Here is a 16353-nt window from a genome sequence, read left to right on the forward strand (position 1 = left end):
GAAAGACGGAATGGGCAAGACCTACTGCCCCAGAAAGCCAGATGACCTCTGAAAGGGGAAATGAACCCAAGCACACTTCAAAGAGCTGGGTATGTCATCAGGCATCGCCACGAACAGTGACCCGCACACCATGTTATGGCATACAGTGACTGTCAATCCTACAAGACAGTGATCGTATCTCATAGGCACACACACAGCAGAAGTAGGGGGTAAAAGACAAAGGAGTGAAGGGTTGGAGAAAACTTTTGTCCTGGAAAGGTGAGCCACAGAGCCTTGGGGAGGACAGGCTGTAGCCATAACCACTGCCCCAGTCCTCTTCCTTCCAGTTCTAGCCCTGTTCTTCGAAAGAGAACACTGACGGAAAACCACATTGCAGAGATGTTAGAATTCCTTGTTGATTCGATAGCTTCAACCTCAACTGCCTTCCCTACACTGGCATTTCCCAGCCTTTACCACTATCTTCAAGACGCTTGCCCATTCCCACCCCCATCCCATGCCTCTTCAAGCAGATGAGAATCTCATTTCCCCGAGAAAACAGAGGAATCATCAGTGCACTGCTTTGATGTTCCTGTTCTCCAGCCCAAGCTTGGCTTTGGATTCACCTGGTCTTCAGGTTCATTGCCTCCCCTCCCACATGGGCCAGTGTCTTGCCCTAAACACCCATTTTCTCCAGCAAAGTAGCTCCTTCCTTTATTATCTCAACTTCCTGACAGAGCAACCACTCAACCACACTGGGGCCTCACTGCCAATTGGAAAGCTGCTGCCTCAGCTTCCCTTTCCCCAAAGACCAGTCCTAGGAGATGTGGGTTGGAAGAAGTAGGTTTTATTGCATCACCCTCTGCCTAGATGAACACACACACATGGGACTTTTGCCCATGCTGTCTGCCAGATGCTGGTTCTGATCAACGAAATTACAGTAAGGTATACCTCAACGTCAATGATAAAAAAGTACCCCTTCCACAGAAATGCCAGTGAAGACATGTGAACAGGTGCCCTGGACCTCAGAGCTTTCCATTTCTTCAGAGTTAGCCTGGCTGCAACTGTGGCTTTCTTCTTTTGGCAGCCAAAGACTCGTACTTGTGGGAACACACCGTGGCTTGGCAAAGCCTTCACGTTCCCAGGTTGAAGACACCTGATTTACAGCGTACCACCTTCCTTTCTGCATAGCCATCTGCCCTTGGCTATACCCAGTGGATTAAACCTCTAGAAATTGATTTACGCCTTTTCCGATATCCCCTCACTCCTCAGCTCATGGCAATTTGGCTTCTGGACCTTCTCTCACACTTTACTGACCTAGCAAATGTCACCAATGACTTCCCAGCCCCCATCACAACTAGGGTCTTTTCTCAGGCACGCTTCAGCCTCTGGACCTGCTCTTCACCCTTGGGCTCCACGACACCTTTGGTCCTGCTTCTCCTCTTGCTTGCCTGACCACTCTGTTTCTCTCTCACAGTGGGACCTGCTCCTCTGACCACCTCTTACTGCTGCTGTTCTCCGGGGCCCTTTCCTATTCTGACCCCATGGGCTTTTCCTGGGCCCTCACCAGGAAATTTCAGCCTCTAATTGAGCTCCATGTCCACTGACCCACTGGGTCTTTCATATACCAAGTGTCTTTATAAGAGTCTGCTTGCAGGATGGCCTCCTTGACCAAAATTTACAAAAACAAAAGCAAAGACAACCAGTGCTGCCACTAATGGGGAAGCAGACTTTCAAGCAGGACTCTGCACATCTTCATTATCTTCTTATCCCCCTCCCTGCCACAGTTCAAGGAATCACCCAGAGCCCCAGCCTCAGGACTCCCATAGTTGGATTCTTCCTTCCACAGTGCTCCCCATCCTTTTGTCTCTAGCACTCACTGTCTGTTTTCCAGGCCACTGCCACTGACCTAGCCCTGGCCTTATTAGCTCTTTCCCACCTGGTCTCTTGACTTCAGACCCAAGCTGTTTAATCAACCTCTAGGTGGCCTCCATGGTTTTTTCTTCTAAACCCCAGACCCCATTGTGTCACTTCCTGCTTGTAAATCTCTATCCATCCCCCGCCCCCCATGTCTGCTGCAGTGGTTTTCAAACTTTACTTGGAGGGGGGCAGAGGAGGGGGACTTCTTTCTTCATACAATGTCTTTTGCTGCCCAACAGAGAAAACATTTGGTTTACACAAGGGGGGAACACTCACATGCCTTCCTCCAGCACCCCATGGCATGCATGCCTGCACTCCAACACACACCCACACCCACATGCAACCTCTCAGCACCTCTAAGGGGCTCCTAAGATTCCAAGAAGAACAGCTTGAAAACACTTGGTCTATGGAATCCAGGCCAAGCTCCACATTACAGCATTCCCCTTCTCCTCTCATCTCTCCTATTCGGAACTCAACATCTACTCATACTTGACTTCTCTCTGCTTGCCAAACACGTCAAACAATTTTATGCCTTTATGCTTCTCCTCCTGATGTCTCCTCAAGCTTCAAGACTTGGCTCAAGTCACCAAATTTGCTGGTTTTCCTGGATTTGCCTTAACTATCCCATCCAGGAAAACCTACTGTTGCAAGAACATTTCATATTCACTGAGTTCCCAGAGCACTCTATACGCAACACTATCACAGCACTTAGCCACTGCCTTTCACATCTGCAAGTTCCTTGAGCACAGGAGCAAGTGGTAGTCATCTTTGAATCCCCAGTGCCCCTCGCCACACCTTCAACACTGCTGAGACTCCCTGAATGTTTACAGAAATGAACTAAGACAAGGGCGAAGCTGGGGCTGCGGCCACTGAACCTAACAGCACAGGGACACAGAGTGAAGTCATCGACTTTTTTTCATCTTGTTTTCCCTTTGCTGGCTCAGTCTGGATACATTTGCTGGGCAAATTCAAAAAGTCCTAATTCCAAATTGGTGAGATTAAAATAAAGAAGATTAACTGATGCAACCTAATTTAAAAGCATTAAGACAAAATTTGGTTCAGACTTTTGAAGTTGATCTTAAAACCATCCAGGAAGGGAAAGGATAAATATGAAATAAAGCACCTTCCATAGATTTCTTAGTACTAGAAGATCCAGAAGCTGCTAAATGCTCTGGGTCTTACAGTGCAGGTAAAGTGCTACCCACCCAGGAGCCCAACCCTTCTCATAAAAGCCTTCATATCCATTAGACCTCCAGAGCATCATGTCTGCCCTATTACCTCTAGAGCTGTGCCTGACAAGACGCAGACAGTGCAAGAAATCATCTGGGAAATGGATTGGAAATCCAGCTTCCCAGGTCCCCCCCAGGAACCTGATTCAGGCATCTGTACTGGTAGGTAAGTCTGAAACAGTGCTCTAGGATGGCCAAAGAACCAGTGGCAGAAGAACTATGCAAAGACCAAGACCACTGACTGTAGCAAGTGAGATAGGGAGGTCAACAGTCAGGTCTTGAAGAGGGGACCCCACCTGTACCGCAGACTCCCCAGCTCATCTCCCACAAACCTCACTTTCACTCACCAGGAAAATGGTAGCCCCTCACCAGAGGTGAGCAGCAACACAAAGACAGGCTCTTGGGCCATTTACTGCACCTCAGGAACAGCAAAAAGACCACCTCTAGCAAAGCCAGGGGACTAAGGGGCCATGGAGAGTCTGCCCCAGCCCAGCTAAGGCAGCCAACAAGAGCTCTCAGCTCATGACTGGACTCGGGGGCCTGGAGAGTGCAGTCTGAGATTGTGGGAGAATAATACAAAGAGTCAGGGAGAATCTCAACTCACATTCTGTTCATCATCTTGCCCCAACTATAAACATGTCACTCGACCTCCTCAGGGAACCCCCTTTCCAGGTCTTTCCCTAGAGAAGGCATTCACGGTGGAACCTGGCACTCTCTGGGCTGGCCTCAACAACACACCCTGTGATGTCCTGGGGCCCCACCATAAAGCAATCTGCACTTGGCATCTTCCCTATCACCACTCACCTCGAAGAACTTCTGAGGGACTGTGAAGTAATATGTGACAAAGCATTTTGGAAATTATAAACCACCAAAGAAATATTATTCATTAAAAAATAATAAGCCAAAATTTCTCTAGTTCACCATTTTATACCTACGATGGAAAGCTCATAATCTCAAATGTCTTCTACAAATGAAAAAGGATTGGTACCTGACACAGGCAATGTCATCAAAGGGGGTGGCCACTGTGGCTCATGGGAACCCAGGTATGAGACACAAACAGTTTATGTGAAATCTCCCAATTTTTAACAGGGTTTGTAATTCAATAAAATGTAAAACTCCATGTAGGTCAAAGAAACCATGTCTATAAGCAGGATTCAGTCTGTGCGGCTCCTCTCTGTGACTCGCTAGAAGTTCAGGCCTTAGGAGACCTGGGCCTGATCCATCCCTCACCTTCCTCTGGTCCTCAGGCAGGGCCATCTGTAACTTCTCATGAAAACCTAGACGCTTATTAGAGGTCACTAAAGAAGGAGTCTGCACTCCGCCCCAGTGTGTGACAACCCTCCCCACCAGGTAGAGAATGGGGACAAGAGACTGACCAGTGGGCTGGACGTTGACCACGGTGCCCTCAGAACGCTTTCGGGTTATGGCATACCACGAGCCGTCTGGGTCCTGGATCCACTCAGCGGCCTCGCAGTAGAACTCGCCCTGGTCGGAAGGCTGCAGGTGGAAGACAGTGAGGCGGAAGGTGGTGCTCCCCAGCTTGTCCAGCCGCACCTCCCCCAGGCTCTGCCTCTGGCCGTATTCGCTGCTGGAGTGAAGCACGAAATCGCGGCTCAGGGAGATAACCTCCACCGGCTTCTCGCCGCCTCGCTGCCGGAGCCAGGTCACAGACAGGTGGCTGTGCTGGAATGTCTCCGTGGCCACCTCACACGTCAGCTCCAGAGGGTCCTGTTCCACTTTGTGCAGCGTCTGGGGTACAGCGGTGGTCTGCAGAGAATCTGGGATCACTGCAACACAGAAACATCCGAAGGGCACAGTCACAAAGCACAGAATCCCACACTCACGGGCCTGAGCTCCCATCCCACGCAGCCTTCTGCCGTCGCTGCACGGCCACAGGGGACCCCAGAGGGCACAGAAACAGAGGGAGGTTGCAGTTTGGATTTGGACTGCAATTTTTTGGCACTTACACATCTATCTGTTTGGCATTTTAATAATACTCAGATACAAGGGGAGTTGTATTTTGTACAAGTGAACTCCCTGAAAATATTATGTAAAAAGCGTTTTCTTTTAGGTCAAGTAAGATTTTGCTATTCATTTTGGTATTGCGTCAAGATATTTTAACTTGGCTTCTGACTCATCTTCAAAAGGAAATAGTTCCCGGAACTGGGAGCTTGATGTTTCTACACAACTTCCTCATTTCCTCCCTCTAGACACCCAACCCTCCGTATTCCCCCAACTGACTTCAGCAATGCATCTAGGAAGGCTATTTAAAAAAAAAAAAAAAAAAGGTTTTGCTAAAGAAAAGTAGCAGGATCTTCAATTTTTTAATAGGTTTAATTTAAATATAATTCATGTGTCAAAGTGGTCCATGTGGGAAGGAAGCCACCATATGGGGATAATTCAGGCAAGTGAAGAGATTTCTCCTGTGGCCCCTTGGTCAGAATTTTATTGTGGAGACTAAAGACCACCCACTCTCTGACTGTTGAGGATCACCCCCTCAATCGCAACTAGTGTGTGTCTCCTCACTTCCCATCTCAGGACTGCATCTTCAGGCCTCCTGTTGGATGCAGACTTGTCCGAGAGAGCAAAGCAACCAAAGGAAGCTGGGGGAGGAGGGGGTGGGAAGATGCAATGTTGGTGGCGTTGGGCCACAATGTTTAGCCAGGGTGAAGGGTCAACAATCCTTGTTTTTATTATCATAAATTAAGCCTGGAAATTATGACTTGGGCAGAAAAACACAGCAGCCTTGATAGTGTTGACCCTTCACCTTGACAAACATTGTGGTCCAGCACCATCCACATTGCAATCTCCCCAGTGCCTCTAGCTCAAGCTCCCTCTATCGTTCAGGGAGCACCAGGGCCGAGGGAGACAGCTCGTGCACAGCTCTTACTCATGGAGCCACAGGACCTACAGATGCACACCAGGTCTGAGCAAGGACCCGCAGCTGCGTTCAACTTCCTGATTCAGCAGCCCCAGGTGTCTCAGAGCCTCCAACGCCTGTCATTTCCGAGACGTTTTGCCTCTTCTAGCTGATGTCACAAGCTTCACCTTCGACGTCATTTCTTTAGATTATCAACCACAAACATCCTCGCCTTACACTTTCATATCCACTTTCATGAGCTAGAGGGTCAGTTAATCTCCTCAGAATTCTTCGCATCTGCATTAGATCTTTCTTAAGTTTCAGCCTCAACCTTTTTTTTTTTTTTTATTAATGTTATGATAGATTACAACCTTGTGAGATTTCAGTTGTACATTTTTGTTAGTCATGTTGTGGGTACACCACTTCCCCCTCCGTACCCTCCCCCCACCCCCCCTTTTCCCTGGTAACCACCGATCAGATCTCCTTCTCAATATACTAATTTCCACCTATGAGTGGAGTCATATAGAGTTCGTCTTTCTCTGACTGACTTATTTCGCTTAACATAATGCCCTCGAGGTCCATCCACGTTGTTGTGAATGGGCCAATTTCGTCTTTTTTTATGTCAGCCTCAACCTTTTGTTATTTACAAGGGAACACACAAACTTTGTCCACTTGTGCTCCCTGTTGACCTCTAAAACATTTGGGGAGCTTTTGTTGTTGTTAAGTCCAATAAAGTTGGACTATTAAAAAAGTGACTCGGTGTTACGGACTGAACCTTTACGTCCCCTCAGAATTCCTATGTTGAAACCTAATCCCCAGAGTGATGGCACGTGGAAATGAGGCTGTGGGAGGTGATTAGCTCCTAAGGGTGGAGCCCTCACGAATGGAATTAGTGCCCTTATAAAGGGACCACAAAGAGCTCTCTCGTCCCCCTTCTGCCATGTGAGGAGACAACAAGAAAACAGTAGTCTGCTACCCACAAGAGGGCTCTCACCAGAACTGCCATCCTGATCTTGAACTTCTAACCTCCAGAACCGTGAGAAATAAATACTTTTTTGTTTAAGCCACCTAGTCTACGGTAATTTGATAGAGCAGTCTGAACAGACGACGACACTCAGGCAGGGCACTGGCCACGTGAAAACAGTTTCCCCTTACCCACTAGGTTCATCTTGGCACTGTAACTCCCAAAGTATTGCTTCTCGGTATTGGGCGTATGGCATTCATACTCCCCCGTGTCCCGGGCCTGGAGATCGGTGATGTGCAATAAGGCCGAGTTCCCCTGGACTCTCTCCACGTAGATCTTCCCACTGCGGACACGCTGGGTATAGATGGCGTAAGGGAAGGAAGAGTCCATGGTGCTGACGATCTGGACCTCACGCTCTGGGGCGGAGGGCAGGTAAATGGACCACTGGAAATTCTGCTCAGAAGGTTCCTGGTAGCCACTCACGTTGCACCAGATGGTGATGTGGGAGCCCTCCGTGCGGTACAAGGGTCCTTCCTGGACCGCCACCTGCCGCTGTGCGGACACTACACCTGCGGAGGAGACACATACAGCACACTCGCTGATTTCTCAGATCAAAATGCAAAGCAGGCAGCAATCTTCAAAGTGTTATTTGTGGGACATGATAACAATATAAATAGCTTACTGGCCCTTTCTGCAGCACTGATTTATAAATATTAATTAAAACACTCTGTGGTAAAGCACTGTCCCTAATTTGCATATACGGGAATCTGATGGTGCAAGGACATGGTTCTGTTACTCATTCAATGGCTGGCCCTTGGGAATTTCATTTAGTCCCTCTGTTTGTCATTTATGTGGCAGTTTTATATCTATTTATTAATGCTGTTTATAAAGTTTTTAATGAAATGAGCAGGAAAAGTTGAATCTTTGGCTCAAATCCAGATGAAAACAAATAAAACCAACTGGTTTGCAATCTGGCTGAAATTAAATACTCCTTTCTTGATTAGAGGCTGGTAGGGGAGAGTCCTGGGGCCCTTTCTTTGGTGCTGCACCCTTTATTTTCAAATGGAGCTACTCGCAGGACACCAGACAGAGGAACATTCCTTACTTCCTCTTCCCTCCATAAATGGAGGCAGAGAGAGGCCCCTGCAGGCTGCTGCAGCTGTAAGCTGAGAACACACCAAGATGAAGGCGAGGGCTGACGCAGACCCCTGTTGCCCAGATGCCCACACGCTGATAGTGCAGGAACCAACAGGGCACACCGGTACCAAGGAAGTCAGGCTGCCCTTAAGAGCACTGGCCCCTGCCTTCTGGCTGGGATATGCTTCTCCACGGTCACCTCTGCCTGCCTTCTCCACGTTCTTCTTAATCTCTCCTTGCAGACTTGCAGGGGGCAGGGAAATACAGTGGGTTTAATTTCTCATTCCATGCCAGCGCAACACTGCTTGTGCGCCAGCCGCTGAGGAGGTGGGAGGGGCACACCACTTTGCCCTTCCCCTGGGCTGCAGCCGGCCACGGCAGCACGGCAGAAGGAGCAGGGGAGTTCTGGTCACAGCTTTACCAGGAACTAGAACCAGCTGTGTCATCTTGGACAAGTTGCTTTTCCTCTCTGGACCTTGATCTCTTCATCAACAAAATGGTTTCTAAGAAGGCTTGGAGCGAACCAGCACAAGCGCCAATGCTGGCTCTGTCACTTATTAGCTGTGACCTTGGATAAATTACTTAACCTGTCCCAGCCTCAGTCTCCTCCTGTAAGGTGGGGATGATAATGTGTGCTTCACAGAATTACTGAAAAGCCTGAGTAAGATAACACCTATAAAGCCCCTAGCACAGGGCTTAGCCCACAATTAGTGCTCGAATAAGAGCTGCTAGCTAAGAGCCCTTCGGCCAGAACTTTTGTGGCTCTGAATCCACAGAGGACAGGGTTTGGCCAGTGATTGTTCAAGAACATTCCAATGGCCTTTAGTAATGACACCGTCTCTGGGCCCCCCACAGCTGCAGCCCACTCCCACGAGAGCTTCCTCTCTCCCCCTCCAAAAGGGAAACGCAGCTGCCCTAGTGTAAACCTGTCTCAAGTGGGTCCAGCTGGTGAACAGCCGGGACAACTCAAGTCCTAGTGGGACGCAGCTCTAAACCCAGCCTGGGGGTGTCTGCGCCTCAAAACAAGCTGATCTAATCTGCAAAATGGCAGACTTTAAAACAGACCCTACAAGGAAAGGCCTGTGGCTTACAAACTTTTATTCATGCAGAACCTTTTCTGCCAAACAAAATCTTACATGGAACCCCATCTTGGCTTCAGCAGTAAGAGCAGGAAAACTGAAAAAAGGGGGGAAGGCATAAGGGAGCAAATAACAGATCAAAGTAGGATGTGAATTTACGTGATACATTCTGGTTGACAGCATTCATCTCTATGTTGAGGGTCATCAAGAGGACAGCTCATCAGTTATTTTCAGCACATCAGAATTTGCTGTATAACATTTTAACTATGTGTACTCTTTATGGCAATTTAAAAAAAACATATATAGTGACATTTGAAACAAATGTTTGCAGTACTCCAGAAATGCAGAACTTTGAAAACAATTTAACTACATTCATAACATTTAGGTCTCCTTGCACTGCAATGTTCCATGACAAAACAGCCACAGCCACCCCCACCAGCAGCAAAGACGGCTGGAGGCAGGCCAGGACGAGCCAGCCTCTTCCTTCAAGGCACTACTTCTCCACCGTGGACTCTCACTGGAATCACCTGGGGAGCTTTAAAAAATAACAAAGGCCTGGACCCCACCGATGCAACTGGCCTGGGGTGCAGCCTGGGCATTAGGATCTAGAAAATTCTAAAGCATAGCAGGGTCAAGAACTGCTGGTGTCTCTACCTATGGAGTGCCAGCCAGGTGCCCAAATTAAAGAACATATCCTAATTTAAGGCTCTTAATAGCTTTAAGCTCCTCCCTTCTGCAAAGACTCTATATGGATTTGGGTCAAGAAAGTTTCATTCCCCTCTTGTGAATGGGCAGAAGAAAGCAGCAGAGGCCCATTAGATACTGGCTATTGTGAGGCAATAATGAGCTTACCCAGAGTGCATTCTATTTACAGACCTCACAGAAGCACTTGATCATACACATTACCCCGTGAAAGGTAAACAGTGTTAAGTGGCCTGAATGAGCCAGGGTGTCAGGGTCAAAATAACTTGTCTAAGCCGGAAGCAGGTTATAAACAGCCGGGACAAATAAACAAATACTAGATTGTACTTTAACCACACACATTCAGCTGCACCTATTTATTAAATATCTCCTTAATTTCCTTCCCACTCCATAAACGGCCTCTGACCCCTGAAAATAATGCTGCTCTTCGGAAGTGGACCTTAACACGGAAATAAAAATTAACTTTTTCTTCTGAGTCCTTTAACTCCCATTCCATACCCACTCTCCCCACTCCCTTCTCCTGGCACTGCCCGGGCTGCGCAGACCTCATCCCCCACATGCTGCTGCCTTCAAACTGACACAGGCCCCCCGCCCCCCCAACCAAGGCAGCCCCTCACCCTGCCGCCCCTTCCATCTTCCCTCTCAGCCTCCAGCAGAAGGTTCCTCCTGGGTGTGTTTTTTAAAATAACTGTTTTTACTTTAAGACATTTGTTTACTCTTTGAATTACTTTGCAATAAGCAAATATCACTTCTGTCATTTAAAAAGAAAAGATCAAAGTATTATGTCTAACTGCATAAAAAGGACTTGACACAAAAGGCAGAAAAAGGTGGAAGACAAAAATAGGAACAAAGAGCAAGAGCAACAAATAAAAAATAATAATGCATATGGTAGCTATTAATCCAACTCTATCAGTAACCACTCTGAAAGTTACTGGTCTAAATGAAACAATTAAAAGATGGATTGTCAGAGTGGATCAAAAAACACAACCCAACTGTATGTTGTCTACAAGAAAACCACTTTAAATATAATAGAACATATAGATTAAAAGTAAATGAATGGAGAAAAATAGACCACGTTAACTAACACCAACCAAAAGAAAGCAGGTGTAGCTACATTAATTTCAGACAGAGCAGACTTCAAACTAAAGAAAGTTATCAGGGATGAAGAAGGATATTATTGTCTCCAAGAAGACATAACAATTCTTAATGTGTACACACATAATAAAGGAGCATCAAACTACATGAGCCAAAACTGATAGAACTGTAAGGAAAAACAGATGAATCCACTATCATAGTTGGTGACTTCAACACCCCTCTATCAGAAATGAACAAATCCAGCAAGCAGAAAATCAATAAGGATGTAGTTGAACTCAACAACACCATCAAGCAACCGGACACTAGAAAAGGAAAAGCAAGTTAAATCCAAAGTAAGCATAAGCAATAATAAGAATCAGAGCAGAAATCAATGAAATTGAAAACAGGAAATCAATAGAAAAACTCAACAAAACCAAAAGCTGGTTCTTGAAAAGATCAATAAAATCGTTAAGCCTCTAGCCACACTACCTAAGAAAAAAAGAGAAAGGACACAAATTACTAATATCAAAAATGAAAGAGAGACCATCACTGTAGATCCTGTGGAAATTAAAAGGATGACAAAGCAATCCTACGAAGAACTCTGTGCTCACAAAGTTGATAACCCAGATGAAATTGACCAATTCCTTGCAAGACAATCTGTGAAAACTCACACAAGAAGAAACAGATGATCTGTATAGGCCCATATCATTAAATTAAATAAATAACTCATAATCTTCCAAAACAGAAAGCACCAGGCCAAGATAGGTTCACTGGTAAATTCTATTGAATATTTAAGGAAGAAATAGCAACTTTCCACCATCTCTCTCACAAGACAGAAACAGAGGAAATACTTCCTAAGTCATTATATGAGGCCAGTATTACCCTAATACCCAAACCACACAAAGATATTACAAGAAAACTACATGCCAATATCTTTTATGAACATAGATGTAAAAATCCTCAACAAAATATTATCAAATCAAATCCAACAATTTATAGAAAGAATTATACACCAAAACCAAGTAGGATTTATCCCAGGTATGCAAGGCTAGTTAATCCAAAAATCAATTAATAAAATCTATCACATCAACAGGCTAAAAAAGAAAAATCACGAGTATCTCAAGAGAAGCAAAAAAAGCATTTGACAAAATCCAACACCCATTCATGATAAAAACTCTCAGTAAACTAGAAATAGAGGATAATTTTCTCAACTTGATAAAGAATATCTACAAAAAACCTACAGCTAACATCATACTTATGGGTGAGAAACTTGAAGCTTTTCAACTAAGATGAGGTACAATGCAAGGATCTTCCTTCTCACCAGTCCTTTTCAACATCATAGTTGGAAGTCCTTGCTAATGCAATAAGGCAAGAAAAGATATACAGATTGGGAAGGAAGACATAAAACTATCTTTGTTCACAGATGACATGATTGTCTATGTAAAACAAATCCCAAAGAATTGACAAAAAAAAAACCCCAAAAACCCTGGAATGAATAAGCTATAGCAAGGTTGCAGGATACAAGCTTAATAAACAAAAGTCAATTGCTTTCCTATATACCAACAATGAACAAATGGAATTTAAAAGTAAAAAAAAATACCATTTACATTAGCACCCCCAAAAATGAAACGGGTATAAATCTAACAAAATATACACAAGATCTGAGGAAAACTACAAAACGCTGATGAACAAAATCAAAGACCTAAATAAATGGAGAGAAATTCTGTGTTCATGGATAGACAGACTCAATATTGTCAAGATATTAGTTCTTGCCAACTTGATCTATAGATTCAATGCAATCCCAATCAAAATTTCAGCAAGTTATTTTATGGATATCAATAAACCAATTCTAAAGTTTATATATGGGCCGGCCCAGTGGCCGAGTGGTTAAGTTCGCACACTCTGCTTCGGCAGCCCAGGGTTTCACCAGTTTGAATCCCAGGTGTGGACATGGCACTGCTCATCAAGCCATGCTGAAGCGGCATCCCACATGCCACAACTAGAAGGACCCACAACTAAAAATACACAACTATGTACCGCGGGGCTTTGGGGAGAAAAAGGAAAAATAAAATCTTTAAAAAAATAAAAATTAAAAACATATGAATCTAGACACAGACTTTATACCCTTTACAAAAACTAATTCAAAATGGAGCAAAGACCTAAATGTAAAATGCAAAACTACTCCTTCCCCTAGTCCTGTGCAAAGAGTATGTACTAGGTACACATTTAGGGGAAAAAAATTTAACCAAAAAAAAAACAATGTTTGATTGCTGTATAAAATTTCTCCTCTATTGACTAATATGATATAATAAAAAATATATATTTGGCCTTTGTCCCTGGTTCCTGGCCCAGGGCTCCTAAAACCCTTGGGATTTCCAGAGTGACAGGATTGTCTTTTGTCACTCATAAGGAACCCCTTTTGACCATACTGGAGTTTATGCTAATAAGGTGACTCAAGATGAGCCCTTAGATAGTTTCAAAGGAGGGGCTGGCCCTGCTTAGAGGGTTGGAACTTTCTTTCCAACTGAGACTGAGCTCAACCACCAAAGCCAATGATTTGATCAAGCATACCTATATAATGAAACTCCATATAAAAACCCTAAATGACAGGGGCTGGCCCCATGGCTGAGTGGTTAAGTTCGCGCACTCCGCTGCAGGCGGCCCAGTGTTTCATTGGTTCAAATCCTGGGCGCGGACATGGCACTGCTCATCAGACCACGCTGAGGCAGCGTCTCACATGCCACAACTAGAAGGACCCACAACGAAGAATATACAACTATGTACCAGGGGTCTTTGGGGAGAAAAACGAAAAAATAAAAAAAATCTAAAAAAAAAAAAAAAAAAACCCTAAATGACAGGGTCAGCAGAACTTCTGCATCAATGTGCTAGGAGGGTGGTGCACCTACATGGAAGTTACCCTCCGATACCTTGCCTTATGCGCTGAATAGAGCTGACTTGTGTGACCTAAAGGAAATGTAGAAATGAAGGAGTGTGACTTCCATGGCTAGGTCATGAAAAGACACCAGGGTTTCCACCTTGCTTTCTGGGACTGCATATTTTGAGGAAAGCCAAACACCATGTCATGAGGACATCAAAGCAGCCCTATGGTCAGGTCTACAGGAGGCGTCCCACCAACGAGCAGCATGTAACTGAGCCATCCTGGAAGTGGACCATCCTGCCCCAGTAAAGCCTTCAGATGACAGCAGCCCCAGAAGACATCTTGACTACACGCCCCCAGGAACCTCAGCGTCAGAGATACCCAGTTAAGATGCTCCCAAATTTCTGAGCCACAGAAACTGTGTAAGATAATAAATGTTTACTGCTGTTTTTTGGGGTCGGGTTTTTTTTTTTATCACCAACTGCATAAGAATTTTATTGACAATTGCAGTAATTACTGCTTTAGCTGAACACAGCTTCTCCAATCAAGTTTTCTTTAAGTCTTTTTTTTTTTAAGAGCAGTTTTAGGTTTACAATAAAATTGAGAAGAATTTACTGTTGTTTTAAGCCTTAAGTTTTGGGATAATTTGTTTTTTAACAATATATGACTAATACAGACACCTGTGGGTCTTAAGAGTGAACAAAAACTTGTGTTATATGCATGCGTGTGTTCTCCTAGAAAAACAGTCCAGCAATTTCAAAAGATTCTCAGAGAGACTCAAGATCCAGAAAAAAATTAAGAATCATTGCTTTAGACAATAAATTGCCAGTGGGAAAGGCCAGGTCCTTTCAGATTTAGTTTTGACAGTCCCCAGTCACATAAACAAACACATAAGATTACTTAACTAGTTTTTCAAGATATTGCTTATCCAAAGATGCTCCCACTTTTTCCTTTGTGCTGAGTCCTAGACAAAACTGGCTAGGGGCAGTATGATTCAGGAGTTAGTGAGCAGGGAGGGGCCACAGCACCTGTGAAAGCCAGCTTCTTGTGCATTTTTTGGAACATGCCTGGGCTCAGAGACCCACATCGTTAGGCACAGGATCCAATTTCTACGTTCAAGATGCATGATTGAGCATGTCAACCCATTAAAAGGATCTGCCTCACCATTCCACACCTACTCTGCCACTTGTGGCCTCTACAATCCAAGTTCATTCCCCACCCAGTTGTTACAAAGTCCACTTGTGACTCAGCCACACTAGTATATCTCTTTATCTGTAAAATGGCAATAATGTCATGTACCATATATCAATTTCACAGGTAACCCTAGAAATTAAACAATACTGTGAAAGCCACCAAATGAATATTTTAAAATTTCATTTTATTTCTACCAACGTGAGGTATCAATCTAAAAACAGGAAACACCTTTGTAAGTACAAGAGCATTAAAAAGAACATTAATGTTCAACTTTTGGTTAAAAAGGCAAAACTGCACATGCAGTAAAATTATGTTAAAAAAAATACCGTACCTAGAAAAATGAGCAAACAAAACATTGGTGACTTGGGGCTGGATCTTTGAGTGGTGAGAATATGGGTGATTTTCCCCCTCTCTTCCTTTTATCTGTTTTCCCATTTTTTAAAATAATCAAGTATGTGTTGTTTTAAAATGAAGACAAATGATGATACTGATCAGCACTTTAGTGTGTCAAGCATTGTCCTACCTGCTCTTCCCACATCATCTCATTTAACTCTCACAACAACTACATGAGGTCGATTTCATTATAGTCACATTTACCAGACCAGGGAGTGGTCTTCAAGGTTAAGTCACTTTCTCTATGACAAAGAACATGGCTAATAGTGTTCTTAGTCTGTGGCTCATACTGAATGTGCTTGGTGAATATCGGTGATGTAGGGGAGGAAGACATTTCCTCTACCCATTCTGGGTTCTTCTGGCTGGAGAATGAATTAAATTCACATGAAACAGAATAATAGGAGAAAATTAAACAAAGCTTTATAACACGTATACATGGGGGAGCCTCAGGCAAGCTGAGCAACTCGCCAAAATGGCTGAAACCACCACCTTAAATATCATCTTCAGCTAAAGACAAAGGAGGATGTTGGGGGTGGGGGGAGTCAGTTACTGGAGGTTACCAAACAAGTACAGTAAATAAGAGTAAGGTTATTAAGCAGATTTAAGTGCTTGCCTTCCACATTGATAAGAGTTTCTAGAGATAAGGTCATCCCCCCTTCTTTCTGGTACAGAGAGGGAGACACCTTTACAGATGGAGATTTCCCTTACAAATGTAAATCTATCTTAACAAAGGGTAAGTAAACTCTGCTTTTCAGAGTTTCTTTCCTGTCTAGTTTTTTTTAAAAGTAACCAGCCCAAAATATTTCTCATGCCAAAGAGACATCTTGCGGTGGCCAATTCCAGTCCCCCACAGTGATAAGTAATGATAAGCCACCCACTAGGTTTTCTTGCCAACCTGATCCTGAAGACTATGATGGGCAATCTGTATAATAAGTTAAAAATGCCTA

General features: G+C 44.4%; 1 protein-coding gene across 6 annotated transcripts in view; it reads right to left on the reverse strand.

Moving 5' to 3' along the window:
• Positions 1-16353, reverse strand: part of IGSF3 (immunoglobulin superfamily member 3) — a 93181-nt gene that overhangs the window by 34528 nt on the left and 42300 nt on the right. For all 6 annotated transcript variants that reach the window (XM_046645182.1, XM_046645186.1, XM_046645184.1 and 3 more), the window contains 2 exons: positions 7141-7518; positions 4502-4912 (listed from right to left, as the gene is read on the reverse strand). In XM_046645182.1, coding sequence (XP_046501138.1) covers positions 4502-4912; positions 7141-7518 — 789 coding nt within the window. The remainder of the gene's footprint in view (positions 1-4501; positions 4913-7140; positions 7519-16353) is intronic.

The sequence above is a fragment of the Equus quagga genome, chromosome 18, assembly GCF_021613505.1.
Source record: "Equus quagga isolate Etosha38 chromosome 18, UCLA_HA_Equagga_1.0, whole genome shotgun sequence".
Classification (NCBI taxonomy): domain Eukaryota; kingdom Metazoa; phylum Chordata; class Mammalia; order Perissodactyla; family Equidae; genus Equus; species Equus quagga.